The sequence below is a fragment of the Ictalurus furcatus genome, chromosome 17, assembly GCF_023375685.1.
Source record: "Ictalurus furcatus strain D&B chromosome 17, Billie_1.0, whole genome shotgun sequence".
Classification (NCBI taxonomy): Eukaryota; Metazoa; Chordata; class Actinopteri; order Siluriformes; family Ictaluridae; genus Ictalurus; species Ictalurus furcatus.
The window spans coordinates 2,920,041-2,947,574 of record NC_071271.1 but is presented as its reverse complement, the minus strand read 5'-3'; the positions used below and the strand labels follow the sequence as shown (position 1 = coordinate 2,947,574).

The following is a 27,534-nucleotide window of genomic DNA, read 5'->3' as shown; positions in this document are numbered from 1 at the left end:
GTGGACAAAACTCCTCCGACTCACAGTCAATGGCAGGATATACGACCACTTCCAGAGTTTTGCTCCGGTTTCCAGCATCCAGCAGCTCATCTGAGAGAGCAAGAGAGAACATTCAAGGTCATCCAGTAGTTGACTAACAGTGACACAAGCATATACAGAGTCTGTTTTACTGGATTATTACGCTTCGTAGAACACATCTCTCTAGCAAATACGTGATTCGTTTGTAAACGATTCAGTGAATCTCAACCGAGAGCCTCAGAGCTTGTGATGAGATGAATCATTTAACTCAACAGATTCAAATGACTCCAGTCACTGGAAAAAAAAAAAACCCAAAACAATTTACAAGCTACTGTTAGGAAATAACCCAATATGATTGATATGATTCATGATTCATTTGTGAACGATTCAGTGAATAAGCTGAATCAGCGTGTTAACTGAATCTCAATAGAGAGCTTCGGAGCATGCGATAAGAAGAATCATTTAACTAAACAGATTCAAATGACTCGAGTCACTAAAAAATACTGTTAGGAATTAATCCAATAGGATTGATATGATTCATGTTTCATTTTAAGTTCCAATATGTGATTGGCTGGAACACTGACAGCGGATTATAACACAGTAATATCAGAGAGAGTGAAGTCTGGGTGTACTTCCAGGACACTGGACTGTGATTGGCTCACCAGGTGAAAGGGGGTAGAACCTGAGCGGCCCGCCGCACGCCTCGTCCTCCGTCTTCACCACGATCACCACGTAGAAGCTGTTACTGGGAAAGTCCTTTCTCTGGAAAGCAAAAGAAGCAAACACGTCTAATTAAACTCGTCATGTTACGAGTAGGGCTGCAACTAACGATTATTTTCATAATCGATTAGTTGGCCGATTATTTTATTTATTTAAATAATTTTTTCGTTTAATCGATGAATCGGATGGGGGCGGGGCAAACTTTCAGGTTAGTAAAAAACAAATGTGTTCCATTTGAGATGATATTACCTTTATAATATTCATACACTAGACCAGTGGTTCTCGACCTTTTGTGAGCTTTGGACCCCTAGCATATTTTGAACAATCCACAAGGACCCCCTCACTCCACAACAATTATAAGCTTATATATTAAACAATAATTTCTATACATGTTCCTTTATTGCATTAATATAGTTGACATTAATAATATTAACATTAAAGTTGAATCGAAACATTTCAAGATTTTATTTTTTACATTTTAATGTTGGTGTGACATTTAATTTGACTCTGCATGATCTTTTGTTTATTTTATCCATCGATGCGAGACTTGAACTTGTCTACCACTCAAAGGTTTTTGCAAAATGATCATTTCATTTGTAAATAAATTTAAAATAAATCCATCAATGAACGATCGTCAGCTCAGCTAACGTGATATTTGCGAATAACCAAATGGATTAATTTTAAAACATCTCCGAATTGTGTTTTCAGAACAGAAGATAATGTTACCTGTACTGTAATAGCAGCCTTCTTGGTCATGGTCTGATACATCCCAATAAAGGCCACGTTGTTGTCCAGGTCATACACAGGACACTAAAGAGTAGAAATACAAATAATAACAATTATAATAATAAAGTCAATAGGTTAAAGATTAGGATCAGGAATTTAGAGTTCAGGGTTATACCTTGGCTCTCCTTGTTCCCTGAAGTTCTCTATACAATATTAGATTAAGAACTAAGGTTATTAAATTAGGCTTGGAATTATTTAGCATTACTGATTATAGATTAGACAGGATAACTAGATTAGATATACAGATGTATAGGATTACGGTTAGGGATTTGATTTAGGATTTAGGATTAAAGCTATGATCAGGGATTCGAAATAAGAATTAAAAACAGAGGCAGGTGCTGTGTCTGAACCCGTTCGGGTGTCGGCCATTTTGTAGCGGTGTCCGAATCCGCTCGCTCGTTTTCCTTCACTTCTTCCCTGTGTAGCGGATTCAAAGGTCATTCGCTAGATAGGGACGAGTGAGCGAGTGAGCGATTTCGGACACGGCTAGGGATCTACAATGAACGATTTATCATTTGAGGCAGGATCAGGGTGAGGATTAAAAACAAAAAGTAGACTTCTCATTCTAAATTTGTTTTATTTATTTATTTTACTTGTTTTTTTTTATGTGCTGACTTTCATTTCATTTCAAAAATCCTCGATTATAATACAGAAGCTTTACAAAAGCTGTAATGAGAAGAGGTGAGATTTTATTAGAGGTTAAAAGTGCATGTACAAAACTGTCTGTGTCTCTCTCTCTCTCTCTCTCTCTCTCTCTCTCTCTCACACACACACACACACACACACACACACAGGGAGGTGCAGACAAAGAAAATTGAGAGGAAGAGGAACAAACATATGGAAGTTCATGCGAAGTGTGTGTTTGTGTGTGTGTGTGCGTGTGTGTGACCTGGATATCTTGAACGGACATGACAGAGCAGGGGAAGTTCTTCTCCGAGTTTACTTTCACGATCACCGTGTCCACTCCGTCCCGAAACTCGTACTTAAAAAACTGTAGTGTGGAAAAAAATAAAAACAAAATCACCAAGGACGAAAAGGAAATTCAATCATTTTCTTTGCTCCCCAAAGTGCCCAAAACTGCCCTAAAGGTCTGCAGCTACGGTCACATTGGCATATGGTGTGACTTGATACAATTTTTGTTGCTGTCACGAAGCACTGTGAAGACGAGGCCGTCGTTATGTATGGAGGGAAGTCTTAAAGCTTTCTAAGGTCATAGCATTTACGTTTGGGAGAATTATTCAGAAGCTCGACAAATGTAAAAGTATAGAAAAAGATGTAAACGATTGAACTCCTCAATAAACATTACAAAGTGCTTGTTGTTGACGTTACGAGTGCCAGTCATGCCCGCTTCAGGTGAAAACAGCACGTTTAACCGCTCCGACTCGCTGGACTCCATGCCACGAAGTGCTCTGTTTACATTCAAGGTACATCAGCCTTTGTTTAGTCATCATAAAGAACCCGTGACGTGTGTGTGTGTGTGTGTGTGGGTGTGTGTGTGTGTGTGTATATGGGTGTGTATACAATTCCAGTCATAACAGAATTTACTGCGAGATATGATATGACAGTCTGTGCTAGAGTCAGTTCAAGAATTATTATATAATAATTAATCATTGTTAATTATTGTTCTCACACATAGCAGTAACACACACACACACACACACACACACACACACACACACACACACACACACACGTGCGCGCTTGCTGAACGTTAACCGGGTGGATACACGTCACCCTGTTTCACAAAGGCTAATGTGAACCGAGCCAAGTTAATAACGTCTAATGATTAGCGAGTGATAAGAATCCAATCATAAACTGCTGTAAGACACAAGAAATAAGCTCCTACGTGCCCTAAAGGTCCTTATGGTGCCTAATGATCTAGAGGCTCCAAAGGTGCCCTAATGGTCCTTAAAGTGCCTAGTGACCTAGAGCCCCCAGAATGTCCTAAAGGTCCTTACAGTGCCGAGAGTCCCCAAAGTCCCCTAAAGTTTATTACAATTCCTATTAACCTAGAGCCACCAAAGTGCCCTAAAGGTTATGATACCTAGTGACCCAGAGGCTCCAGAGTGCCCTAAAGGTTATTACAATACCTAGTAACCTAGAGGCCCCAAAGTGCGCAGTAGCTCTTGTGTGTGCCCCCTAGGCACCCTAAGATATTCTAGACTGTATAAAAGGACCTGATGTAAAAATGCTATGCAGTGTCCAAGTGTGCATTAAAGTGCCTCAAAATGTGCTACAACAACCCAAATTGTCCAGAAGTGCCCACAATCACTCTCAGAAGACTCAAATGTAACCCACAACTCGGCTCACGTCATCCAACACATGACAGTTTCAATGTTCTCATAGGAGAACTACTAAGTGACTTACAAAACTCCAAAGTGCCCAATATTGCCCAAATTCTAAGTGGAAATTATAATAAGGTACACAGTGGATTAAACTTTCACTTCCCCTCCAAGTGAGGCTGCTTTGTCTTTATCTAAAATAAAGGTGCGTGCGTGCGTGTATGTGTGTGTGTGTGAGTGTGAGAGAGAGAGAGAGAGAGAGTGTGTGTGTGTGTGTGTTTACAAACCTGGGGTTGGGACGGAGTCGCATTGAAGCTGAACTTCTTATTTGTCCTGAATAAACAGAAGACAACATCTGTGTAAAATCATTACGCCCAGATGAGATCACGATAACGTCAAACGGACTCGGACTACAAGCGCAGCGAGGACAACGAACACAATTTCAATCTTGTTAGAGGCAACAGGATGAGATCATTGAGCTTCTAGACCAGGTGAGTACAGATCACTATGAAGAGGAAGACGAGGATGAAGGCAGCCAACATAGCCTAAAGTTCACTAAAGTGCCGCAGTATGTCCCAAATCACCCTAACAATGTACAATAAAATAAATCCAAATCAAAGTGTCCAGAAGCACCAAAAACTGCCCTAACCTGCCCTAAAGTGACACTACTGATAACAGTGTGGCAACAAGGGTTAATAAGGGATTCATCAGTGTGGGAGTGTGGAGGAGGAGGAGGAGGATGAAGGTGAGACTCACTGTAGAGTGAAGCTTTCCACCCGGCTGATCCGCAGCTTGTACTGGACGCTGGAGGTGGACAGAGTGGACACGTCCACGTAGAAGAACTGGGTCTCTGAGAGGGCGAGCGTTGGGGGCTGGCACAGAGTTCGGCCCACCTGTGTATACTGGTACTTCCTCTGGTACCTGCAGAGAGAGAGAGCGTGACAGAGAGTGACAGAGAGAGAAACAGTGTGACAGAGAGAGAGAGAGAGAGAGAGAGAGAGAGAAAGAGTGTGACAGAGATAGAGTATGTGAGAGAGAGAGAAAAAGAAAGAATGTGACAGAGAGAGAGAGAGAGAAAGAGTGTGACAGAGATAGAGCATGAGAGAGGGAGAGACAGAAAGAAAGTAAAACAAAGAAACAGAGAAAAAAAGAAAGACAGAGGAAAAAAAGAGAGAGACAGTCAATCTTAAGTGTTTTATGGTCACCAAACAATCCCAAAGTGTCCTCAAGGCCAGCAAAGTGACCCAGAGCAAACCCTAAAGCTATTCAAGTGCCATAAAGTCTTCCAAATCACCACAAACTGATATAAGGCTACCAAGTGCCCTCAAGTCCTCCAGGTAGCACAAGCGCCATAAAAAACAGCTCCAACTGCAATAAGGCTACGCAACTACCCTAAAACCACTCATAGCACCACAAAGTGCTCCAAGTGCCCTAAAGTCTCCCACAGCAACGCAAAGTACTCTAAGTGCCCTAAAGTCTCCCACAGCAACGCAAAGTGCTCCAAGTGCCATAAAGTCACCCGTAGTAGCACAAACTGCTTTCATTGCTCTATTGCGGGTGTCTAAAGTGCTCGAAATTGCCCCCAAGTGCCCCAGAAAGTGCCTAAGTTTCCCCAAAGTGTCCTATTCATAAAGGGGCTCATACACAGTGAACTAGACATGATCATACACTCGGTGATCATGTGACCCAGCTAACACAGAGGAACTGAAACTTGTGATCTGAACAAACGGGTCAACAATGTGCATATTGGGGTGTGTGTGTGTGTGTGTGTGTGTGTGTGTGTGTGTGTGTGTGTGTGTGTGTATAAATATGGAACTGAACGCTTCACACATTCTTTACAGCCTACAGGCACAGAGGACGCCATGTGATTAACTTCAGGACTTTATGATCTGCTCGTTCTTACACGTGGACGTACAGACACAAATCCAAAATCCACATTAGATGAATGAGGACCTTTGGAATTAACACAGGCCAATATACAGTATTTTATGGGTTAGGTTTTACAGCTTAAAGCTGCAACGCTCTACTTAAAAAAAAAAAAAAAAATTGTTTCTAACTTCGACGCGTAAACTTCAAAACATACAGATATAAGGTTTAAACCACGGCATCAGCACGAGTGCATTACATGGCCTTTTGGAAAACTGTGTTACGGTCCAGATTTGCATAACTGTAGTGATTTAGCAGCATGTTTATCACAGGTTTAAAAATTTCAAGAGTTTGTTTAGTTTTTTATTGTGAAACATCTTGGTTGGCCATTGCTGCAACAGTCCTCGTGATGTCTTCTGAAACAGGAAATCAGTGCACTTTGCGTCAGCTTATTTAAAATATATTTTTAACCTTTTCGCCAACTCCTGCTAAATTCCGTGGGAAACCGCGACGAAAGCTTCTGCTCCTGATGTGCGTTAGAGGATATTTAATATTAAAAATGTCTAAGATCAGTGAATCGGGTCAGGTGGCAGGATACTCACAAGCCTCGCAGGATGAGTGGAACTTGGAAGGAGAGCACAGCCTGTTTCTGCCTCACTACGAACAACACGGGGCTCTTAGTGCCCTCGGACAGCAGCTCCACCGACACACGGACCCCCTCCGTCTGAGAGAGAGAGAGAGAGAGAGAGAGAGACAGAGAGAGAGAGACACTAACAATCAACAAAACTACACATTATGTTTTGCATTAATCATGGCTGCAAGGTCATAAAGCTTGCAATATGCAAATGAGCTCTCTAATGAATGACCATTCTTTAAACAGCTACTGTACAGACAGGCAGACAGGGATAGACTGGAAAAGCAAGAAAGAAGAAAGCTTATAAAAACAAGGTATTTGATGTTTTACATAATCAACTGCATAGTTTTTTTGAAGGTAAACGTTTATTTTGAAATTGACGCATGGGACACGTTCCAAAAAAGTTGGGACGGGGCAGTTTTAGGACTAATAGCGATGTGAGAAGTTGAAATAAGAAGGTGATGTGAAACAGGTGAGGTGATCGTCTAATCATAGCATATAAGGAGCCTCTAAAAAAAGGCCTAGTCCTTCAAGAGCAAAGATTGGTCGAGGCTCTCCGATCTGCCAACAGGTGCATCAGTGAATAATCCAACACTTTGAGAACAACATTCCCCAAAGACAAATCAGGAGGATTTTGGGTGTTTCACCTTCTACAGTGCACAATATAATTAAAAGATTCAAGGAATCCGGTCAAATCTCGGCGCGTAAAGGGTGAGGCCGAAAACCACTTCTGAATGCGGGTGATCTCCGATCCCTCAGACATCACTGTCTTAAAAACCGTCATGAGTCTGTAATGGAGATCCTGACATGGGCTCGGGAATACTTTGGTAAACCTTTGTTAGTCGACACCATTCGCCGCTGCATCCACAGATGCAAGTTAAGGCTTTACTATGCAAAGCAGAAGCCATACATCAACACTGTCCAGAAGCTCCGCCCACTTCTCTGTGCTCGGTCTCATCTGAGATGGACAGTAGCACAGTGGAATCGTGTTTTCTGGTCCGACGAGTCGACATTTCAAAACAGCCGTCGTGTTCTCCGGGCCAAAGATTAAAAGGACCATCCAAGCTGTTATCAGTCCAAAATCCAGCATCTGTCATGGTATGGGGGTGTGTCAGTGCCCATGGCATGGGTAACTTGCACATCTATGAGGGTATCATTAATGCAAAAAGATATGTACACATTTTGAAGCAACATATGCTGCCACCCAGAGCAGGACAACGCGAAACCACATTCTGCCCGGATTACAATTGTTTACGGTACGGGTTAGATCAGTATTATAATGATTAATTTAGAGAGTCAGTACAGTGTTAGATCAGTATTATAATGATTAATTTAGAGACTCAGTATGGGGTTAGATCAGTATTATAATGAATCCTTTAGAGAGTCAGTATGGGGTTAGATCAGTATTATAATGATTCATTTAGAGAGTCAATATGGGATTAGACCAATATTACAATGATTCATTTAGAGAGTCAGTATGGGGTTAGACCAGTATTACAATGATTCATCTAGAGAGTCAGTATGGGGTTAGATCAGTATTATAATGAATCCTTTAGAGAGTCAGTATGGGGTTAGATCAGTATTATAATGATTCATTTAGAGAGTCAATATGGGATTAGACCAATATTACAATGATTCATTTAGAGAGTCAGTATGGGGTTAGACCAGTATTACAATGATTCATCTAGAGAGTCAGTATGGGGTTAGATCAGTATTATAATGAATCATTTAGAGAGTCAGTACAGGGTTAGATCAGTATTATAATGAATCATTTAAAAAGTCAGTACGGGGTTAGATCAGTATTATAATGATTTATTTAGAGTGCGTGTGATATGGGGTCTGAAGTGGATATGGTGCTGGCTGGAGCTCACCTTGTTGCGGGTGACGGTGTGGTTGAAGGTGTAGATGATCTGCACATTGCTGGTCACTATGTCCAAGTAGCTGGTGTCAAACTGTCCGTCTTTCTGCTCCACCTCCACTGAGCTGTTTGTACCCTCAGCTCCCACACCCTCCACCGTCAGCACAAACACAAACAACAACAAGCATCTAAAAGAAGAGTGTGTGGGTCTCCAGCAGCTGGCCATGCTGCCTCTTTCTGCTTCATCAGCACAGTCACAAATCAGCCTGAGAGCTCAGGTGAGTGCTCTAACCCAAGATGAAGAATTGATGACGTGTGATGACGAAATCATAAGTCATCAGAGATCCGGCTTGAAGAACAGCATAGTAGAAAAAGAAAAAAATAACAATCTACAAAATAAACCGCAAGGTTTATCACACGAGAAATATAAAATATAAATTCTCACGTGACACTCCTTGATTAGCTAGCCTCTAGAGTAAGCAGCATGACATTAATGTTTAATAAGATATAGTAGCAGCCATGTAGCTAGTTAAATAGCTTACAGACAACCGGTTGATATTTTGGGCAGTTTTTTTCTTTTCTTAAATCCGCAAAGAAAACGTCAAAGTGCATAAAAATACAGTCCCCTACGTTTAGCGCCAGCTGTTAGCATTAGCATTAACGTCTGCTAAAGTCTATCCAGCTTTGCTATAACGTCAAATAAACACCACGTATAACGGGTTAGGTATTTCCACCGCCGTTTGAAGAATGCAATATTGCACACATCAACCGTTTCAGTCCTTATTCTTCGTCTACTTCCCCGAAATATCCGGAGTTGAGGTTGTTTATAAATCTCCTGCTGGTAGTGAAAACAAACGAGTTCAATGAGGGCCACGCAACAGCGCCCCCGCGCGGTGAAATAACAAAACCCGTCAACATGTCCGTCCAAAAACAAAAATAAATCCCGCCTCCTGTCCTTAGATTGGCTAACGAATTCTGTGTCCGTGTCCCAATTAGCTGATTTGTCCCGCCTCCTAGACTGTGACTAGCATTACTTCCAATCAGGTGATTGGCAACGCACCGTAGTTCGACGATATTAGCCGCTGTTACTAGCTACGTCAACGCATCCGCCATGTTGGAAGGGACAAGACTCTGTATTAACGCAATGTAAGTGTATGAAGGAATGCACGTCTCTCCTTAATAAATCACACTTTCTTTCTTTACTTCGGTTATACCATGTTCTATTTGTTTTTTCGGTTATTTAATTCGTCTAGCATCTTTCTAACACTGAGTGTCACATTGTGCAGTATGTAAAGCCCTGTCTATTAATCCACCCACAGTCCTGTCATTCATTTTGTTGCAATTTGGAGTCATCATTGTCACATCTACAGGTTTTATGATTGTTATATTGGATATTTGTATTATTGACCATATTACTTATAAAGGTGTTATAATTTTTAAAACATTGTTCTTATTCACATAGCTTTTAAATCTTTTCCCCCCCTCGGTTAATAAAATATTCCATTAAAAATATTCACGCTGACTGTAATAGAGCGCCGGTTGCAGCAGTTCCTCTATTCGGCCACTAGAGGTCGGTATTTCCTCATTAATATCCACTGTATGTAGCGTTTACTTTGTATAAACGTTTTGCATTAGCATGGGTGGAAAAAGTACAGAGAAACTATACGTAAGTAAAATAATAATAATAATAATAATAATAATAATAATAATAATAATAATAAAATGGGCACTGTATCAAAAGTGGATGTATGAAGCCAAAAATCAAAAAGTATCTATATGTAAACATACACAAGTATTCAAAAGTCAAAAGTAAACATTTTTGGCCAATCCTGCACGATTAGCTAGTTCACTAAGCAATCATTTATGAGGAAAATGTTCTGCTCACACAGACAAACAAAGACAAACGTGCTCTAAGTGTAATGCATTACTGGAGCGTACAGCCATGTCTCACTCACACCCTTCATTCATTTCATTATATGTACTTATTTATGTTTAGCAACTGTAGAATTTAATATTCAGTGCATAATTAATTTAAATAAATTTATTCATCCCCACTATGAGGTGTGAAAACATGTTGAAGTCACAAGCTGAGAACGATGCTCTGAAACAGGAAGAGAAATAAAAAAGTGAGCCATATATCTACGGAAGGAAGGGTGATGAACACACTATGTGTAATGGATCACTGGAGCGTACAGCCATGTCTCACTCACACAAGCGTTCATTTTATATGTGTAGTGATTTATGTTTAGTAGTTGGGAATTTAATATTCAAAAAGTATATTATAAACTAGACTTAGAAATAAGCATTAACAGTAAATCAATTACTGAAACCATTATGCACTAAGTAGGGAGCCAAGAGCATCAGACTCTGTCCCCATCCATCCATTTTCCATACCGCTTATCCAACAAATGGAGTCTATCCCAGGGAACTCAGGGCACAAGACAGGGGACACCCTGGACAGGGTAACCAGTTAATCACAGGGCACAAACATTCACAGACAATTTGGAAATACCAATCATGCCAACACATGTCTTTGGACTGGAGGAGGAAACTGGAGTACCCAGAGGAAACCCCCGAAGCATGGGGAGAACATGCAAACTCCACACCTACAAGGCAGAGGCGGGATTCAAACCCCCAAACCTGGAGGTGTGAGGCAAATGTACTAACCACGAAGCCACTGTGCACCCACATTTACATATACTTGTAGAATATAGTACATACAGAAGTAGAAATGTAAAATCAAATACTAGCACATAGAATATATCTAAAAATCTGCTAATGCATATGTGCGTTCCCTCAGAGTTTCTAGTGAGCTGTGTTCATCGGATCTGTAACCCTTGCCACAGTTTCACCTTTAAAAAGCATGAAAACAGACATTTCCACTCAGTGGATAACGACAGCTGTCAGGAGGAATTCACTCGCCTCTGGACCCATCAGCATGATCATATTCAGAAAGCATTGTATCCTGGTGTATCAAGGTGGATCCAGAGCCTGTCCCGTGAACACCGGGGGCGAAGTGGGAATACACCACGAACAGGACACCAGTACAGGTGAGAGGAAACCGGAGAACCCTGAGAAACCCCCGTGGACGTAGGAAGATCATGTGAAGCTCCACACAGACGGTAACCTGAGCCCAGGATCGAATTGGGGATCCTGCACTGTGTACCATCCCAATTTTTATTTGATTTGAAATTGATTTAATAGTGTAAATTAGTTTAGGACAGTTGAATTGCATTTGCAAAGGTGGTGAACTTACAGTGCCTAAATAAACTGGCGGGACAAAATGGAGGACGGATAACATTTCTTCATGTGCTCCACAATGTGTTTACAGTGATCTAGTTCCCATTTTAGCATCCGATTCGTAATCCGGATTTAAACTATGATGCTGTTTAATGCAGGATCAGGGCTGTTTTGAGGACGCGCGTGCGTGCTCGTGCACGTGTGTGCAAACTAGTGAGGTAGCGAGCTCTATACAACTTAGAAAGCAAAGGGACTTTCTCGCTGTCCTACCAATAGTTTTTTCCTCAGAGACACAAATTTCACATATTTCCCGCGCTTTTCTTAAAAAAAAATATATATATATTTTCCTTTCCTTTTTTTCTTTTCGTTATAAAACGCGGCTCCGAAATGCACGCGCCACCCACTCGTGCGCGCGCACGCACGCAAACGCAGTTTCGTTTCGGTCGCCATAGCGACAGTAATCCACGCGCGCGTTGTGAAGTAGTGGTGGAGGTGGGGAGGAAGGGGAATGAAGTCATCGTTTACGCTAACCGTTGCTATAGCGACATCTTAAGGAGAGGGCGCTTGCGGAAGAGAAGGGGGCGGGGTTATTGTGAAGTGACGCACAGTGGGGGCGGGGAAATGTAGCCGAGTGACGCACGGAGGGGGCGTGTTTAGCGCCGCGCGCCGCCGCAACGCTCCTCCGTAGTCGTTTCCCGCAGAGAGAGAGAGAGCGCGAGAGAGGCGAAAGAAGATGGCGGCCGTGCCAAGCGGAGCTGCTGTTGCTGCGTCCGCCGCGGCCGCGATTTCGCACTCGGCCCGAGCGACCGCGGGCATGGGCGCCCCGAACCGAGCACCACCCAGCTCAGGTATCGAGCACCAGAGCCGAGCTGGACAGACCGCGGCGTGTATGGCCAACCCCGGGCACCCCGCGGTCGGCAGGCCGCCCCCAGCTCGAGTGGGCTACTACGAGCTGGAGCGGACCATCGGCAAGGGCAATTTCGCCGTCGTAAAACTCGCCACGCACGTCATCACCAAAGCCAAGGTGAGGCGAAGCTCTTACCGGACTAACCGTCAACCTTTCCGAGCTGTCATGTCTGTATGTCGTTTTATTTCGCCGCTGTAGGAAAAATGCTAGGCTGAGATTAATGTCCGCATCCCAAACGGCGCTGATTCCCCCTATATAGGCGCACTACAAAGGGTATGACCATAACGTCTTGCTGCGGTGTACGTAGTGCGCTAATGTGTCCAATGAGGAGCTGTTTGGGTTTCAGCCAATGGGCCTGCGGGACAGTGTTGTTGTGTATGTAGCGCTCTCTATGCTATGCTATCTTATGCTATGCTATCTTATGCTATGCTACAGCTAGTTAGCGCACTCGTAACCCTTTTCTCTCACTGTTGGCTCACTGTGTGTTTCTGCAGGGTTTGTGTGTTTTGACTGGTGACTGTTTCATTCTTTATTCAGCATCATTTCTTGTCATTTAGACTTCTTGTCCAGGTCGGTTTCAGGACGGACAAAATGATGAAGAACGCGCTAGCCGACATTTAGCTTTGTAGCCAGCGCCAAGTAACGGTCTCAGCCCGTATGTGTGAACGCGTTACAACGCAGAAATGTTTACAAACAACAACAGCACAACTTTTACAGTGACGCTCTTATTAATATAATATATAACAAAGCGCTATTCTTTAGCATGGTGAGCCAACGTTGAATGATCTGGATGTACTGTAACTAGCCGAAGTTGTGTAATCGGGCTCGAGGAGCACATATTTCAGCAAATAAATATGTTTAGAGTTGAATTTCTATGTGAGATCGGATTATATTTCAGAATTGTGGAGATTTGAAAAGCAGTACGCGTTTAACATGTCAGTTATAGCAAATAAATAAATCAATCCATTCTGCTTTCTTTAACAGTACACCTTACTAAGTGTTAGGAGTACTGCTGATGTGAAATCATGGCTCTGCTGATGTAGGAGTGTGTGTGAGTGTGTGTGAGTGTGTACTTGTCTGTACACTGCACCAAAAGCATTTGTCTCACCATTTAATGATGAGATTGTAATCCTGTGTGATCTCCTTGTGTCACTGTGTATCTCCTCTCCCTTTTTTTTTTCTCCCCCTTTTCTTTTCTTTTTTTTCTTCTTCCTGCGTGTACGTATTTTGCATAGCGTGGGCGTCTGGTGGGCAGACATGCAGCTTGCACGGTCCGTGCTAAGAAAGATCAGCGCATCCGAGGGATCACCGCTGTGAAAACAGCTGATTCGTGCAACTCGTGTTTTTTCTCTCGTCGATCCTGCAATGGTGCGGTTCCGAGGGATCACCGGCGCCGGCCGACATTCACACGGACGAACGAAGGCGCACGCTCGCTTTCCACGGAGACGTGGGTCCAACGACGAGCGACATTTCAGTTCAGATTATTATGTTTTCAGTCCTGTGCAAGTGCAGTTACGACGCCATAAAGCAACAAATCCGAACCATCGTCTCGATTGCTTTGTGTGTGTGTGGTGCGACGTTTCTTCAGCTCCCCACTCACAACTTTAGTTCCTACCCGTGGTTAGTTTTCTTTTGCTGTTTGTCTGGAAGAAAATCTTGTGTGTTTTCATTTTATGCTATCTCATTTAATCTCTCATTAAACGTGTATAGAGATTATGAAGAGTTGGTTCTCCGTCAGGTTCTTCTTTTTGTTCTGCTCTTTTCCGTCAGGTTCTGCTCTTCATTTTGTCTGTCAGATTCTGCTCTTTATTTTGCTCTTTGTTTGGTCTTGGTTCTGCTCCCCGCTTGGTCTCGGTCATGTTCTTCTCTTCATTTGATTTTTGTTAGGTTCTGCTCTTCGTTTGGTCTGCGTCAGGTCCTGCTTTTTGTTTTGCTCTTCTTTTGGTCTCCGTCAGATTCTTGTTGCTCTTCTTTCGGTTTCATCTCTTCTCGCTCTCTTGCTCTCAACCAAAATGAACATTAAGTAAATATCTAAAGAATATAAACCTCAATTCCGGTTGTTTTCAGATCTGTCTGTATTTAGTAACTCAAGGTAACGGGTGGTCATGTGGATTTTTTTTAATAAGCTGCTGTTTGATCAGACTCTCTTGATTCCTTTCCATTCGGAGGAGAGAAGTTTGCGTACTATTGTTTTTCAAAATTGCACTCCTATAAAATCAATCAAAATGGAAAAAAGTTTACAGAATAGTGCCACATAATTGGGGATAAGGGATTGTTTAGAAGCAGATCTGTGTGTATATTTGTGTGTGTGTATATACATATATATGTGTGTGTGTGTGTGTGTATATACAGTGTTCTTACACTCGACACACATACGTGAGTATGCAAGCAGGACCAATTCTGGGTGTGTTTGGGAGATGTTTTTGTTTCGACATTGAAGAATTACTTCTGAACTGTGGCTTGATTGCGGTATTCCACACGCTAGGCGCCGGGTTCATCCGTTATTTTCCTTTGGTACCAATGCTTAAGCGATGAAGAGCAGTGCTTTTTGAATTCTTTGAGTAGAATTGTGCAGGAGGACCTGAGATCGAGGGGGGGGGGTGTTTTCCATGCAGACATTTTGGCCGTGTTCCCATCACGATCCTCGTTAAAACCAAACTAGATGATATATGCAAACAATTGAGTTGTGTCCATTTGAGTTTGAATTCCAACTTCGCTCCGATATGGCAATAAGCGGTCCCTCTATTCCGCTGAGCATAACGACCAATCGCAGGACTTGAAGCGTTTTGAAGAGGTTCTCTGGAGACCGCTCCGAACTCTCTGGGACAAATTCCAGCCAAGTCTGGAAAGGAAGCTCAGCCGTGAAAACGACCTCACTGTCTGGTGCAACAAGCGCCGTTGGACCACACGAATGGTCATGATTACAGAGTGTCTGGAAAATGAAAGCTTCACTGAATTTACCTGGAATGACGTCACCTGAGGATGTATTTATAAATTTTTTTGCAGCTGCAGTGATGGGTTTTGCTGAACAGTAGGGCTAATTTCTGGTCTTTGGGGTCACCAGGAATGATCAGGGTTTGTTCTCAATGTTTGTAATGGTTTTAAATGAAAGGGTGTGCTGGTGTTTCTGAGTCTCTGAGACAAATGATTCATTAGCTTATTTTACAACCCTTTTAAGCGTCAATTTGTGTTGTGTTAATTGAGCCAAGTGGGAAAAATATATTTTATACCAAACATAGTATCATAAACCAGCTTCAGAGATTCAAAGCTCAGCGAACGGTTTATAGCGTCCGTTCAAAATCCGTCCACGTGCGGTGACAACACACAATCAATAATACATCCTACTGAGATGTTGTCCTGTTCTGTCCCTTTCAGGACCGGCTTGTAATCCGCAGATCTGGGCCGAGGCATGTCATGTGACGTCATCACACCGCCAACACGCGTTCAGCCGAAGCCCTTTTCGATTCACGAGTAACGCTAAAAGGTCTCATTTCGTCGCTGTGAAACAACTTCACGTAATTGCGATTTCTGCAGAATAAATTAAAGCACTAAAAACTCTGCAATACTGCATCGCAAATTTTGGAGGAAAAAAAAACAACAAAAGCAAGCATTTTCGCTCGCCAGCAGCGATCACAAAAAAAACCCCTGTGAAATCCTGTACAGACGCTAATTAACGATAATGAAAGAAAAAAAAAACACTTAGCTAACCTCAACTAAGCTTACTGAGATTTGTTGATCACGGTCTATTTAAAAAATTAAATAAATCACCCCACCTTGTCATATCGCCTACTTTTCAGTGTGAAAGAGTATCGGTGTATAGCGCCTGCTTGCTTTCGGTTGATTCAGAATAATTCAGCGTGTCCTGTTTTCATTTGTTTGCTCTAATAGCACTTAAAGACTGGGCTTAGTCTGTGCGCAAACAATACTGCAGCGCCACAGGGCTTTAGCTACGGAGCATTGAGTTCATTCACTTTCACCTATAATATGTGTTCTGTATTCTCTAGGTTGCGTAACTGTGCGTCCCACACACACACACAGACGCACAGACACGGGCAGCTTTGCTGCATCTGAAAGCGAACAGATTCTTGGGATTTCCATCCGAGTGATACAGAAACCAAAGGAGGAAAAAAAAATCCACGTCGGGATTTCATCTCAACATCCCACCGAACGTTAAAGAGACACACGTGTTTCGCACTTCTCTTTTAATACCCGACTCGTTCCTTCCAAAGTCCTCGCTAATAACATCTCAATAGCGCCTTGCATAACGGCTAGCAGTTTCTACCGTGCCTGTTCCCGCTCAGTCTGGTTCTCCGCAGAAGCAGACGGAGACGTCACGTACTCGTTTAGACAGTCTAATCTCCACCAAATCCTGCACGTCTGCACGTCCTCTGTGAAGGTGCAACACAGTTCATCTTATCTCTGCGGTTAAATTTATTACAGCACTATAAGCCATAACTGCCCCCGAATCCCCAAGTGACCCAGGAAACCTGTAGGAGTTTTCTTTTTTTTTCCCCTCTTCCTTTAAACCACTGATCTTTTTTTTTTTCTTTTCCCCTTTGTGGTGTAATTTCAAGGCAGATTAGATCAGGTGACGTGAAAAACGAATCCTAATTGAAAACTTTTTGCCTTGAAAGCTGAATTCGGACACGATTTGTTGTGCGTGAGTTTATTCCGTCTTTTAACTACTGTTACTTTTTGTGGATTTTTTGTATTTTATTATTATTATTTTTTTAAATACAGTCCTCTTTGAAACTATTGGATCGGCAAGGCCGATTGATTCGTTTGTGCTACACACCAAAGACATCTGGGTTTGAGATCAAAAGACGGAAACGAAACGAGGCGAGAGTTTAATATTTCCGCTTTTATTTCCTGGTATTTACATCTAGACGTCTGAAACAACATAGAACCTTTTGAATCGGACCACCCGATTTGTAGGCGAGTAAAAGTATAGGAACGGAAAAGTCTAGAAGTATAGAACACTTTATTTGGTCGCGTATCCCCCGGATCAAGCCTGCGACTGAATCACCAAATTGTTGGTTTCTTTATTGTGTTGCTTTTCCAGGATTTTACTGCAGCCTTTTTTAAGTTGTTGTTTGTTTTGGGGAGTTTCTCCTTTCAGTCTCCTCTTCAGGAGGTGAAATGCTGCCCAGTTGGATTAAAGTCTGGTGCTGGACTTGGCCAGTCTAAAACTTCTGGATCGTTGTCTTGCTGCATGATGAAGTTCCTCCCGATTAATTTGGATGCATTTCTCTGTAAACTGGCAGATAAAATGTTCCTGCAAACTTCTGCAGTCGTTCTGCTGCTACCATCATGAGTTCCATCATCAATAAAGATCAGTGAGAATCTTCCAGAAGCATCCGTGCAAGCCCAAGCCATGACACTACCTCCACCATGTTTCACAGATTTGCTTGTATGTATTCGTTCATGAGCAGATCCTTTCTCTCTCCACACTTTGGCCTTTCCATCACTTTGATAAAGGTTAATCTTGGTTACACAACTTTTTTGGATCATCTCCACCTTCTGATTCGTACTGCTGATGAGTGTTTTGCATCTTGTAGTGTGGCCTCTATATTCCTGCTCTCGAAGTCTTCTTCAAACTGTGTATTGTGAGACCTTCACCCCTGCTCTGTGGAGGTTGTTGGTGATGTCACTGACTCTTGTTTTTGGGTTTTTCTTCACAGCTCTCACAATGTTTGTCATCAGCTGAGCATTGTTTTCCTTGGCCGACCCATTCGACGTCTGTTGCTGTTTCAGGACATTCCATATTGATGTATTGGCTATACCCAATGTTTGTGCAATGCCTCTGATTGACTTTCACTCTTTTCTCAGCTTCAAAATGGCTCGCTTTTCTCCCATAGACAGCTCTCTGATCTTCACGTTGGTTTATCCTTTTTAACAACAAATGCAGTCTTCACAGGTGAAACTGAAGACTAAAACCTAAAAAAGAGTAGAAGTTCAGAGCTATTTATTGTTCAGTCAGTCTAACAGCATATTCGTGTATTGATCTCAAACCCAAATGTCTTCAATCTGCAGCAAAAACCAAATGAGTTGGCCTTGCCGCGTGTATAGATAGTTCCAGTCGTTTCGGAGGAGAACGTGCATTCACAGCCGCAAGTAATAAGAATTCATCTTATTGAGCTCTTATTACTGCCATGCATCCTTAGAAACCTTTACGATGAGGAAATTAAAGAAAGCAGTATGTTTATAAATGGAAAACCGCAGTAGTGTTTTTGGGAACATGGGGCTAACTGGGCAAAACGCACACATACACACACATACAGAGCACAGCACCTGTTACAACGTTAGTATCAGCCTCATTCTGTGACCTGTCAGCGGGTCTGCACTCACGACTGACTTTACACGCGTGTGAATAACACACTGGAAACTGGGTATGTCATCACGGACTCTGGACGCACGCACGCACAGACGAGCTCTCACTGAGGCACACTGTCTGTGTTCTGTTAGGAGTGTGTGATTTTATGGGATCGGTTTTTGCATAACGTTGCTGTTTTCATCTAACATCCTGGATTTTGTGTGTGTGTGAGAGAGAGTCACCGATACACTACTAATTACACGTCCTCGCCCCCTTACACTCGCTCATCATGCATTTCCATCAGCTGCTGTTCTTCTGAACATTCTGACAAGACGTCATCACAGACGTGCAGTTCCACAGAAAACGGAACACACACACACACACGGGTGGACACACTCATCATTTATTCCATCAGTCTGTTATCACACATTTTCTAGATCCACACGCCAAACTCTAAAGCACAGACACGAACATCTATGGCAGTCCCGGGGAAGCCCGTGTGTGTGTGTGTGTGTGTGTCGCCCACTTGCACCATTGGGGGTGTTCGAATGCTAGCATGTCCAGATGGTACTACCCTGTGTGTGCTGCCCACTTGTGTTTACGTGATGTTAAAAAGAGTTCTGCTTAGTTGGCACTAGTAATAGTAGTAGTAGTAGTAATAATAATAACAATAATAGCTGCACGCAGCGATCAAGGGGCCAAGCACTTTGTGACAGAGGAAGACCACAAGGTACTGGGACTATCAGCGAAACGTTTTTGAGTTGGTATCAAGATGCAGTTATCCAACTTTTTGTCTTCTATCTAGGAGAAGTCGACGAAAGTATAACGGCAGAAAATCCAAAATGGCAGTTATGGAGATTTAACATCGCGGTATCCGATGGACTCGGCATGACCGAAAGAATCGGAGGAACATGGAATCACTTTTCTATGACGTTGTGCTGCGTAGTAGTTATTGTAAATGTACATCCAACTCTGCCTCGTCCACCTTTGGTCATTGGCCCCTAATTAATAAGAGTAATAGTAAGAAGAAGAAGACTAGTAATCCATGTGGAGGTTTAAATTGTAGCTAAAAGTGTGCATGTATTTGAAGTTCTTATTAGTTACACAATATTAATGATAGTATCCGAAATCGCAGATAGAGTCCAACTGTCAAGTTGGACGATTTAAATGTTGGAAAAACGTGTCTGTAGCTTTAAGATCGACAAAAATACATTGTTGGATTTCTTAACGCGTTACCTTTTAGCTTGTTTTGTATCCTACATGTTGACGACGGGGAAACTGTACTCTGTACTTAATAGCCCTCTGTCTGACATCTGAGCAGAGCAACAAAACATCAGCTTATCTTAGCTCGTCTTGCTGCCAAACAGATAAAGCTATGAATGGCTTCGCTCGCAAAAGGGCTTAAAATGAAGAAAACGGAAACATGTCATACTGCACACCATCTCACAAGCCTAATAAACGTTCTTAAAATAGTACTTAATGAAGATTTAATGCCTCGGTGCTAACCAGTCAGAGTCTGTTAGCTAACTAGCCAGCCAAAAATACTGGGAGAGAAAAAAACCAGAATAAAAAGTAGCATTGGGTTCAGCCTCAACGATTCAACGTATATAGTCCTTTTGGAAAGTATTATAGGAACGATATGAATCTTTATGTCAGTTGAATTCGTGAGGTTTCAGTTTTTCGTTGCATCACATTCCTTTTAAATGAATCTTTTAATTTAGTTTCCACGACAACAGTTTGATGTGACTGATTGTTTAACGTTGGAAACAGGAACACGGTGGTATTATGGAAAACCGCGATACCCGATCTTATGTCGGGAATCTAACTTTCTTTTATTTTCTTTTACTTGCCTTTTTCCCCGCTTTATCACACATTCCACCTCTACCGCGTGCTATGCTGGTGTGTTTGTATCCAGATGTTTGTCCCACAAGCTATGTGATGATATCAGCGCCGCCACTGGATGTGTGCCAGCGTGATCGCCCACCTGTAGTGGCTTAAAATACCACAGGAGAACACGCACACGTGCTTTTGAGGTGATTCTGAAGATTCGTAGTGTTGGGAGAATTGAACTTAATGTAATCTGTACACTCTCTCTTTCGCTGTCTTTCTCCGTGTCTCAGGTGGCGATTAAAATCGTGGACAAGACGCAGCTAGATGACGACAATCTGAAGAAGATCTTCAGGGAGGTGCAGATCATGAAGATGCTGCGACACCCGCACATCATTCGCCTCTACCAGGTTCCTAATCTCTCGTCCCATTGGTCCACCACAGGATAAAAATAAAGCTTTCAAAAGATAATATTGATGTGAAATTGAACTTGGATTGAATGAGGGAGGAAAAAGGAGTCCAAAGTTAAACAGATTAAACTCTGTGTGTGTGTGTGTGTGTGTGTGTGTGTGTGTGTGTGTGTGTGTGTGTGTGTTTTCTCCACTCCAGGTGATGGAGACAGAGAGGATGATTTATTTAGTAACTGAATACGCCAGTGGTGGAGAGATTTTTGGTGAGTGTCCCGGTCTCTCTGTGGCTTCATCCCAAACAGAACACTACTGTTCTGTGGATAGATTGTACACTACCTATGTAGCTTACTGTTTTAGGACACAGCCAGAGGCCCGTGGCTGATAAACGCTTAGATAGCTGGCAAGTCAGAATGAGCTCCTTGGCATTGAAGATGTTTTTGTGGTGTGTGTGATCAGATCACCTGGTGGCTCATGGGCGCATGGCGGAGAAAGACGCGCGGCGAAAGTTCAAACAGATCGTGGCAGCTGTCCACTTCTGTCACTGCAGAAACATCGTCCACCGAGACCTGAAGGCCGAGAACCTGCTGCTGGACCACAACCTTAACATCAAAATCGCAGGTCGGAGAAAAAGGGGCGGGGCAACACGGGTGGAACGATGAAGGGGCATGAAGATTCCAGATCAGTCAGACAGGCAGAAGGGGACACAGACGATCAGAGACAGAAAAACAGTAAGACAGTCAGATTGGGGTGTACAGAAAAACAGATGGGGAGAGAGACAGATGGGGAGAGAGAGACAAATGGGGAGACAGACAGATGTGGGACAGAAAGACAGTTAGACAAATAGACAGAAGTGTACAAAAAAAACCCCAAAGATATCGCAAGACAGATGGGCGTGGAGAGAGACGGGCGGAGGAACAGAGAGGAATGTAACAATGACCTTTAAGAGGAATGAAAAGAATTAACTACACAAAACAAGTACCTATAAACTTATATCAGTCTCTCTCTCTCTCTCTCTCTCTCTCTCTCTCTCTCTCTCTTTTTCTCTCTCTCTCTTTCTTTCTCTCTCTCTGTAGACTTTGGCTTCAGTAATCTGTTCTCTCGGGGACAGTTGTTAAAGACATGGTGTGGAAGTCCTCCATACGCTGCTCCAGAACTGTTCGAGGGCAAAGAATATGACGGGCCCAAAGTGGACATCTGGGTAGAACACACACACACACACACACACACACACACACACACACACACACACACACACACAGACACCCTACCATACGCTACCAAACAATTAGCTTGAGCACAACAGCATTTGGTGATGTGAGGTAGCTTTGTTTTGATTGGTCACCTGACTGAATCTTGTGTGTGTTTGCGCATGTGTGCGTGCATGTATGTGTGTGTACAGAGCTTAGGTGTGGTGTTGTATGTGCTTGTGTGCGGCGCTCTCCCGTTCGACGGCAGCACCCTGCAGAACCTTCGTGCCCGTGTTCTCAGCGGCAAGTTCCGCATCCCGTTCTTCATGTCCACAGGTACACACTTTCAGTTCTGATATTCACCATGTAAAAGTCCAAATGTTTGTATTGGAGGCTTTTCTTAGCATTTTACCTAGAAATCTGAGGTAAACATTGATATTCCTGACAGTTTTCTTTCATTTCCACCATCACTGTGCCTTTTCATTGCTCTTATAATCGTTCAAGCTAACTAATATTGTTATTTTTTGGTTGTAACGAGCACTTTACCAACACATCTGAGGTAAATGTTGATATTCCTGACACTTTTGTTTCATTTTCACCGTCACTCTGCCTCTTCCTTGTCATTATAAACAGTTTGGCTACGTATTAGCTAACTAAAATTGTAATTTCAGTCATATGGAGACTTTTCCTAACAATTTAACAATACATCTGAGGTAAATGTTGACACTTTTGTCTAATTTCCATGGCCACTGTGCCTTTACGTTGTTCTTAAATAACTTAATGGCTAAGTTTCAGCTAGCTAAAATTATTTTGGTGTGATGAAGTCTTTTGTTAGCATTTTACTAAGAAATCTGAGGTAAACATCGATAATTCCTGATAATTTGATCTCATTCCTGTTATCACTTTGCACTTTACATTGTCTTTAAATGATTAGCAAGCGGAAACTTAGCCATTAAAGTGGATATTTTGGTAATATTGGGGCTTTTTATAAGAATTTACGTCTGAGGTAAATGTTGTGGTCCCCCCCCCCCCAATTTCCATTGTCACTGTGCCTTTACATTGTCCTCGAATGACTAAATGGCTATGTCATCTTGGAAAAAAAAAAGTCTTGTTTTTTGTTTTTTTGGATTTTCCACCTTTGACTATGGAAACTGTCCTACCTTCATTATGAAATGAAAAAACACTTTAACTAGTCAGAAACTCTGGCTTTTGTAATACTTTTTGAAACTCCGACTTGTAAAATGATGACCTATTGATTACTTTTACTGGAACCCAAAGCTGATTTTGTGAAAATCCGATCAAGTGAAATGATTGATCATGAACCTCCTAACTAAATTTCATGAGCGAATCTTTGCGTACATCTTTGTTTATCTGTTGCCAGCTGTGACAGGTGAATTTGCATCGTTGACCAGTAGCACAGCTGCTTGGTCTCTGAAACAGTGATACTTCATCTTACAGCACAGACGTTTCAATATGGAGGAAGCACTAATTTTGTAGATTCCTATGTAATACTTACTGACTAATCTGACTCCAAGTGACTCCATAATAGAGAGTCTTACTCCATGGATTGGATGCCATTACTGTCGTTTCTTTGTATGTTTTAATTTGAAAAAAAAAAAATTGTTTATGTAGTATTAGTTTACGTAGTATTGTTAATATGTAGTATTGCCCCTAAATACGTTATTAGCCTTAAATTAATTCAGGAAAATTAAATTGCACACTAGCCACAGCTAAAAAGCTAATTCAAGGCTGACTTGCTAGTGTGGCTGCAACTTGGTCTTACTCTTGGCTCTGATATTGTGTGTGTGTGTGTGTGTGATCCAGACTGCGAGTATCTAATCAGGCATATGTTAGTATTGGAGCCGAGCCGCAGGCTCACCATGGAGCAGATCTGCAAGAACAAGTGGATGAGACAGGGAGACCCAGACCCCGACTTCGACAGGGTGAGGCACGCACACACACACACACGTTATAGAGCTGTGTTTAAAAGATATTTTGACTTTTAATATTAGGCAGTGAACATTAGAAACTTTTTGTGCTTGTGTCACATACAATCTTAAAATTCTTGCCAGATATTTAGCAAGATTTTACATTCTTATGTGTTATAGGACCACGTAAACATCCTTTCTGTTTACTCTACATGCTCATTGTACTACATTAAGGGACTCAGGTTATGTAGCTGAACAAGTTAGGCAATTCAAATGAGTAGTAGAAGTGTTCTTTTTTTTTTTTTTTTTTTTTCCCCCATATACGTAAAAATATTAGATACTGTTATGTTATATAATATGAAAATGTGAAAAATGTTTGACCAGTGAAATACATAGCGTGTGTGTGTGTTAGTTGATAGCCGAGTGTGAGCAGGTGAAGACCGAGAGGGAGACAGCGCTGATTAACGAGCAGGTTCTCATGGCCATGTCCGACATGGGACTGGACCGAGAGCGCACTTTACAGGTAAACATATCCACACATACACAGGTAGTAGAAATCATTATAGAGCTGATTTGCCGTTTCAAATTAAAACGCCCAAAAAATGTTCATAGAAAGTTTAAGATGTCAGACCAAAGCTGCCGGCTGTGTAGGATGGAAATTTGCCATCAAATAAATGTTGCCCCACATTCAGCTTGTTTCTACAGAGTCTGTGCATGTGCTTCCCATTTTAGTTCCACAGTAATTATTTTGGTGTGTAGTGTATGTTGTATTTGTCTTCCATCATCACAGCTACAGATGATCGTTCAGTTGCTCTGTATGTGCGCTGCTAGTACTGGTGCATGTGCTCCGACGTTTCTTCAGTTCCCCACTCACAAATTTTTTTTTTCCAACCTGCAGTTAGTTCCCCTTTACTGTTTGACTAAAGAGAAAAAAGAAGAAATAATGTGTGCATATACTTTGTTTGATTCTTCTGGACAGATCTTCAGTGAAGTTCCTGGAATTTTTCATTGTTTTTTTTTATTTCAACGTCATACACCCTCCTCCATCATGTCATATACGACCTCATTAGGAAGAAAAATGAAGCTTGGAAAGAAGTAGTAGCAGGGATCGTTAGTGCCTCTGGTGAGAGTATGTAGCCAGTACGGTCTGCTTTTTTTCCGTAATCTGGCAATGAAGCAGAGCACATCATGTATACAGCTTCTGTAGTTTCTCATCTAAATTCTGTGTGGAAAAAACAAAACAAAAACAGGACTAAGAAAGTTGGACTGTGCATGCCCACAAGAGATTGCGTGTCATGAGTGACTTTCCTGTGTGAAAATGAACTTATTCTGTAGCTAACTTTGAGCTCGGCTCATGGCGAAGTCACCCACTGTCCAGCACACCACATCTTATGCTTAAAAGATACTTACAGTCAATGCTTTGCTGTTGCCATGGTTACAGAGATATTTCTGATTTGTTGCATTCAAGGACTGGGGCTTTTGTTTTCATTTCTAAACTGATTATATGGCTTAAACAGTTACTTAAGTGGTGGGTCTTGTAAAGTTTGTATACACAATCACTAATAATTAAATTAACTACGGCCATCAGGGATAATATTGTACTTCCAGATCTTGCGTGTTCACCTCTTGACACTGTACATACTATCCACATAGTTACTGTACATCTCTCTCTCTTCCCCTCTCTCTCTCTCTCTTTCTGTGTGTGTGCTCTTTAGTCACTGCACACAGATGCGTACGATCACTACAGCGCCATCTACAGTCTGCTTTTGGACAGACTGAAGAGGCACAAAACCCTGCGCGTGGCTCCACCCGCTACCCCTCGCCCCATCGGCTACCCCCTCAACGCTGTGCAGGTGCGCTCCATGGTGCGACATCAGACCTAATGGATAGTTTCAAGAGCCAGTCTTATGAATATTCATTTTTACAAGGCTGCCTCATAAATATTCAAGTTTATCCTCTTGAAATGAATATTTATGACGCCCTCAAAGCAGCTTTTGATCTCAGTTTGAGCTGCATCTTGTGTAGTGCAACAGAATTAAAATGTTTTATTGTTATTATTATTATTATTATTATTATTATTAAACAACTAATGACAGGAACAGAAATCCTAAACATCAAGATTAAGGCGATGCTGTGAATGTGCCCATAATCTGTTACGCAGTAAATTGGGGGCTCTTTTAACTCAAGCGAAGCCCCAGAACACTTGTTCTGATATTAGACTACTGTTTTAATGTTTTCATTTCTAAGAAATTAGGAGCTTTGGAACAGCTGGGGCAGTCTTTATGTTGGGAGAATTGAGATGAAGTGATTTCAGTGTAAAAGTTTTAGTCACAAACACTCCCTCTGTCTTCTTATTTCAGGATCAAGCTAACACCGTTAGCATGACCGTGCCTCATGTCCAGCTCATAAATCCTGAGAACCAGATTGTGGAGGTGAGTGTTTCTGCGTCCGAAACCTCCTCCAGTAACACATCATGAAAACACATTTAACTATCAGTGTGTGTGTGTGTGTGTGTGTGTGTGTGCGCGTGCGCAGCCTGATGGAACGATGGCGTTGGATAGTGATGAAGGGGAGGAGCCGAGTCCAGAAGCAATGGCGCGCTATCTGTCTATGAGACGCCACACTGTTGGCGTGCCGGACCCCAGGTATACACACTGTGTGTGTGTGTGTGTGTGTGTCTCTCTCTCTCTCTCTCTCTATATATATATATATATATATATATATATATATATATACATATATGTATATGTGTGTGTGTGTGTGTGTGTGTATATATAATTTTTTTTATTGCATGTATGGATAGGTAGCATTGAACAGCAGATCATGTGATAAGTGTATTGATCTAGATGTGTGTGTCCCAGGACTGAGATGATGCAGGAGGAGCTGAAGTTACCTCCAGGGTTTGTGCGCGCCCCTCCTCAGGCTCCATTCCCCCAGCTGCCCCCCACCATCACACACACACCTACCTTCATGCCCACCCAGAGCCTGCAACCCACACAGCAGCTCGAGTACAAGGTAACACACGCCTTTGTGTGTGTGTGTGTATGTGCAACTTCTTTTAACCATTTGTGATGACCAAATGCTATTTTTCTTCATCTGCCTCCTTTTTTCCGGCTATCTGTGCGTGTGTGTGTGTGTGTGTGTGTGTGTGTGTGTGTATAGGAGCAGTCCCTCCTTCAGCCCCCGACTCTGCAGTTGTTGAATGGGATGGGTCCGCTGGGTCGCAGGGCCTCAGACGGAGGCGCAAACATCCAGCTTCACGCACAGCAGATGCTCAAGAGGCCACGCGGCCAGTCACCGCTCGTCACCAGCCCTGTGAGTGTGTGTTTGTGTCACCCCACATATACAGCCCCAAATCCTAATCCATTACCACGAATTGTTTTTATATCACAAAACAATTGAATATTACAATTCTCACCAAATGCATATTTATTTGTCAAATGAATATTCACGAGGAGAGAAACATCAAAGTGCACTCTGCACCTGCTCAGTATTAAGTGTATGTTAGGGTTTGAATTTGTCCATGATAGGTTCAGAATTTTGTGTGTATTAAAGTTT

At 42.3% G+C, this 27,534-nt stretch overlaps 2 protein-coding genes across 5 annotated transcripts in view; one reads left to right on the top strand and one right to left on the bottom strand.

Annotated features, from left to right (window-relative positions):
• Positions 1 to 9,124, bottom strand: part of sidt2 (SID1 transmembrane family, member 2) — a 15,384-nt gene extending 6,260 nt beyond the window's left edge. Inside the window, exons 1-8 of one of the 2 annotated variants that reach the window (XM_053646428.1) lie at positions 8,178 to 9,124; positions 6,275 to 6,396; positions 4,563 to 4,727; positions 4,094 to 4,139; positions 2,414 to 2,515; positions 1,465 to 1,548; positions 681 to 780; positions 25 to 90 (exon numbers count right to left, since the gene is read on the bottom strand). In XM_053646428.1, coding sequence (XP_053502403.1) covers positions 25 to 90; positions 681 to 780; positions 1,465 to 1,548; positions 2,414 to 2,515; positions 4,094 to 4,139; positions 4,563 to 4,727; positions 6,275 to 6,396; positions 8,178 to 8,390 — 898 coding nt within the window. In that variant the 5' untranslated portion in view covers positions 8,391 to 9,124. The remainder of the gene's footprint in view (positions 1 to 24; positions 91 to 680; positions 781 to 1,464; positions 1,549 to 2,413; positions 2,516 to 4,093; positions 4,140 to 4,562; positions 4,728 to 6,274; positions 6,397 to 8,177) is intronic. The other variant, XM_053646430.1, reaches the window with a different exon arrangement.
• A 2,797-nt stretch (positions 9,125 to 11,921) lies between these two features.
• Positions 11,922 to 27,534, top strand: part of sik3 (SIK family kinase 3) — a 31,939-nt gene continuing 16,326 nt past the window's right edge. The window contains exons 1-13 of one of the 3 annotated variants that reach the window (XM_053646792.1): positions 11,922 to 12,428; positions 20,745 to 20,861; positions 21,061 to 21,124; positions 21,318 to 21,479; positions 21,935 to 22,059; positions 22,261 to 22,384; positions 23,873 to 23,991; positions 24,389 to 24,499; positions 25,692 to 25,829; positions 26,337 to 26,408; positions 26,512 to 26,621; positions 26,838 to 26,991; positions 27,139 to 27,291. In XM_053646792.1, coding sequence (XP_053502767.1) covers positions 12,138 to 12,428; positions 20,745 to 20,861; positions 21,061 to 21,124; positions 21,318 to 21,479; positions 21,935 to 22,059; positions 22,261 to 22,384; positions 23,873 to 23,991; positions 24,389 to 24,499; positions 25,692 to 25,829; positions 26,337 to 26,408; positions 26,512 to 26,621; positions 26,838 to 26,991; positions 27,139 to 27,291 — 1,740 coding nt within the window. In that variant the 5' untranslated portion in view covers positions 11,922 to 12,137. The remainder of the gene's footprint in view (positions 12,429 to 20,744; positions 20,862 to 21,060; positions 21,125 to 21,317; positions 21,480 to 21,934; positions 22,060 to 22,260; positions 22,385 to 23,872; positions 23,992 to 24,388; positions 24,500 to 25,691; positions 25,830 to 26,336; positions 26,409 to 26,511; positions 26,622 to 26,837; positions 26,992 to 27,138; positions 27,292 to 27,534) is intronic. The other 2 variants (XM_053646794.1, XM_053646793.1) reach the window with 2 other exon arrangements.